Source organism: Humulus lupulus, chromosome X (assembly GCF_963169125.1).
Source record: "Humulus lupulus chromosome X, drHumLupu1.1, whole genome shotgun sequence".
NCBI classification, from domain to species: domain Eukaryota; kingdom Viridiplantae; phylum Streptophyta; class Magnoliopsida; order Rosales; family Cannabaceae; genus Humulus; species Humulus lupulus.
The window spans coordinates 30,245,538-30,249,845 of record NC_084802.1 but is presented as its reverse complement, the minus strand read 5'-3'; the positions used below and the strand labels follow the sequence as shown (position 1 = coordinate 30,249,845).

Genomic DNA, 4,308 nt, shown 5'->3' with positions numbered 1-4,308 from the left:
ACTTCACAAGAATAATAGAATTTCTTTAATTTACAACTACTCAGAAACAAAGTCATGTTTCTATAAATGCATAGTGATTATAAAAACAAAATACATACAATAAATATGATAAAGTAAATTCACGTTTTATATCTGAGTTCTTGAAATCTATTTTTCTATGCAATGGCAAGTAATTAGCAACTTCATACTTGAATACAAGACCTCAGAGTTACAACTCAATAAAGATGAACGCATCAAGAAAGCCTTTAAGACTCTCCATATGAACTAGAATTCAATGAATGAATCAGAAAAACTACACAAAATTTGTCCCAACAACACAAGATAAATTGCTGCCAATACTGATGTGAGTAAGTAGAGTGAACAAACACAGTCTTAGGCTCTTAAGCCCCATAAAATATAGATGACAAAGTAACAGCACATTTTTCGTGGTCAACTTTTTGATTTGGCTAAGTGGGACGGCATTGTGGAGTAGTATTATTTTGCATGCTAACAAAGAATTTATTTGTCTTCATCCTTTCTTTGGGGCTTAAAGGATTAGGCAAAGGAGTTATGAAACTACCCCGGGTCTTATCACTTCTCCCCTCACTCCTTGAGAAATCCATACAAATAAATGAGTTGCTATTGGAGGCAACAAAGGCTAAAGGTGTTCTTACCATATTTCACGGTCTAAGAGCACCTAGTTTAAGCATTCGCCAGTACGTTGATCGCATCTTCAAGTACTCTGGCTGCAGCCCCTCTTGCTTTGTTGTTGCAAACATCTATTTGGACAGATTTCTCAAGAACACAGAGATTCACTTAACATCTCTCAACGTTCACAGGCTGCTAATCACCAGTGTAATGCTGGCAGCAAAATTTATGGATGGTGCGTAAGTTCCAAAATGAAAAATTCTAACTACTAAATCTTGAATAGTTCCTTTTGGTTCTCAGCCTTTACTCTTGAAGTTTCATCATCATTATATTTATTTTTTTAATATTTTTGACTTGGTTCTTGCAGATTCTTTAACAATGCATACTATGCTAAAGTGGGAGGAGTAAGCACATCTGAATTAAACAGATTGGAAATGTGGTTTTTGTTCACTATTGATTTCAGACTTCAAGTAAATGTAGAGACATTTGGGAAATATTGTTCCAAAATATATTACATATTACAATAATAATAATAATAATATATACTTTAATAGCTCCAAACATGTCACTATGATCAATCCTCAACATAAATTTCCAACTCAACATTCGAGGATAATCATAAACATACACAGATATAATAATAATAATAATAATAATAATAATAATAATAATAATAATAATAATAATAATATGTATAAAAAGGTACAGGGTTATACTCGAACCTACTTTGGGCTTAAGAGCACAAGGCCAACTAATCTATAGGCGATTGGCGATTGTTCCAAAATAATTGATGATATTGTTATTGATGTGGTCAGTTCATCGATCGATCAAGCTCAATTTCTTTTCTTTACAATATACTACATATATATATATATATAAACAACTACATATATATCTACATAAGCAAAGAAATAAAATAAAAACAATACCTCGAAATCACCTGCTGGAACTGTGAGCAACTAGCACCCCACGCCGAGAAGCACGCTGCTGGCGAGACTGCTGGAGCCGAGAACCAACGCCTATCATCGTTCCTGTCAACGACGCTGAGAACCCAGCTGCCGTCGAGCGCCGTTCACCACCATCACTGCCATTCACCTAAATGTGTAGTGCTGATGAGTTTTCTCTATTGTTTAACCCTATTTTCGAAAAATATGATAGTTTTTTAAGTGTTTTACATAACAATTTGAAGGACTTGCTTTGGGAGTCCTTAATACTCTTTTAGGACTCTCCTAAAAGAGTATTAAGGACTCCCAAAGCTTGTCCTTAAAATTATTACGTAACACACTTAAATTTTAGCCCGGATTTTTTTAGGACTCGCATATTCTTTTAGGACACTCATTGTGAGTCCTAAAAGAGTATTAAGGACTCCCAAAACAAGTCCTTAAAATTATTAAGTAAAACACTTATTTTTTAGCCCATATTTTTTAGGACTCGCATATTCTTTTAAGACACTCATTGCGAGTCATAAATTGTGTTTTTTCAGGACTCTCAATGAGTGTCCTAATAAAAGTTCTATAAATATTTTTAAGGACTTGCATTTAGGTGCATGTCCTAAAAAAGTGTCCCGTAAATGGTATTTTGTAATAGTGAAGTGAGCAATAGGCTCCTATTTATAGAGTTTAGAGACACCCTTTGAATTTCAAATTCCACCAATCCCCATGGTTGTTACCAATGTTTAATTAGATATTTTATGGAATTAAAATAGAGATTTGAGAGTTACTTGGTTGTTGGAAACATTCAAAACTAGAAAATATAACCGCGCTCCGCGCAGTCTTTTGTAATTATTAAAACATATATATTTTAAAATATTTTTTGGGAGACTGTGGGGTGGTGATTCATTTTGACCATACTCGTACAACTTGTTCTTTATATAGACACGTGAAGACATATTGATCATAATTTTTTATTTCATGATGGTGTTCACTATTATTGTATAGCGAACCTCCTGTAGATTTTTGAAAAATTCTGACAAATTTTAAAGTACTGAAAACAAAGTTCAAAAAGCTTGTTGTACATTTACTTTTATTTATTATTATTATACGCTTTGCGTAGTTCTTTTTATAAAAAGTCTAAATTATGTATAAGAAAATTTATATTTTGTTAAGATTTATTTTGGCCAATTACCTGTTTGAAGTCTTTATTTTTAAAAATTAACTTTTAGATCTCGTGTTTTGTCAAAATAATAAAAATTGGAATTGATAGATTGATTATTTGAACACTGTATTTTTGCTCATTACCCGTTTTGACCCTATGTTTTTTAAAATGAACCTTTGGACCATGTATTTATTTAAAATGTTCAAACTTCTTATGAAATTAAATTATATATTTATATCATTTTTGTTTTCTGTAAGGGTTCACACTATTTTGAACCTTGTATTTTAGTTGATCACCCATTAGAACTTTTATTTTTATAAATTAACTTGTAGACCTCAAGTTTTGTCAAAATATTAAAATAGAAATAGATAAATCTATTATTTGAACATTATATTTTGGCCAATTAATCATTTTGATTGTTTATTTTAAAAAATTAACCTGTGGATCATATATTTATTCAAAATGTTAAAAATTATTTATAAAAAGTAAATTATATAAATATATATAATTTATGTTTTCTATAAGGGTTCACACCATTTTGAACCTTGTATTTTAGTTGTTTACAAATTTTGACCATTAATTTTTTTTTAAATTAACTTGTGGACCTTGTGTTTTGTCAAAAATTAAAAAATAAGAATGTAAAGATAGATTATTTGAATCACGTATAATTTAGTTGATTACGCGTTTGAATATTTTATTGTTAAAAGTTAACATTTGGATCCTGTATTTTGTCAAAAAGTTAAAATATAAATAGATAGATTTTATTATTATTATTATTATTATTATTATATGTAGATATTTTTATATATTATAATTTTTATTAAAATAAAAATGAGAAAAAAGAGAACTGACAAAATAGATAAAAAAAATTCCTTAATAAATTAATAGCTATAAATTAAAAAAGTAATATAAAAAATGAGAAAAAAATATTGTTTACTTATATTTATAATTTAATTAAATAGTTGTTGTAATGAAATATCTAATCAAATTCAAAATATACATCGTTGAAATAAATCAAATTTAAATTAAATTATACATGTTGTTAATATATATTTTTGTAAAACTATTACATTTAAATTAAAAAAAAACATAAATAATTTAAATAAACATTTATTATTTTTGTTGTTGTGCATTATTTTATTTTTAGTAATATTATTTTTCATTCATAATGTGTTCCTTATTTCTAAAAAAAAAAAATTCGTGTTTCACATCAACCTCCGCATCTTTTGTTGCTGCGGGAATGTCCACTAAAATTACAATCTATAAAATATTTATTTATTATAGTGAAAACAAATAACAAATCCAAATAATGTCATTAGTAATATCTTATTTTCACAAGCTTAGTCAAATATCAAATAAGAGAAAAATACAATTATAAATATTGATGATTGATGATAATAATTATAATATTTTGTAAAACTATTCACTTTTGAATAAAAAACATAATTATAATATAATCAGAAAAATAGATATTTAGAGAACCGAAAACTATTATGTAATTTTTAATTACTTTTTTTTAGTATTTTTCAATGATTAAGTAGTTAAGATATTTAAGCAAATTAAAATTTTAATTAAATTAATATGTAT

General features: G+C 27.6%; 1 protein-coding gene across 1 annotated transcript; it reads left to right on the top strand.

The window, feature by feature from the left end:
* The first annotated feature begins 483 nt into the window (after positions 1 to 483).
* On the top strand, positions 484 to 1,154 carry LOC133805669 (cyclin-P3-1-like). Its single transcript, XM_062243837.1, has 2 exons — positions 484 to 866; positions 995 to 1,154. The coding sequence occupies exons 1-2, from the start codon at positions 484 to 486 to the stop codon at positions 1,152 to 1,154; spliced, it is 543 nt and encodes a 180-aa protein (XP_062099821.1).
* The last annotated feature ends 3,154 nt before the right edge of the window (positions 1,155 to 4,308 follow it).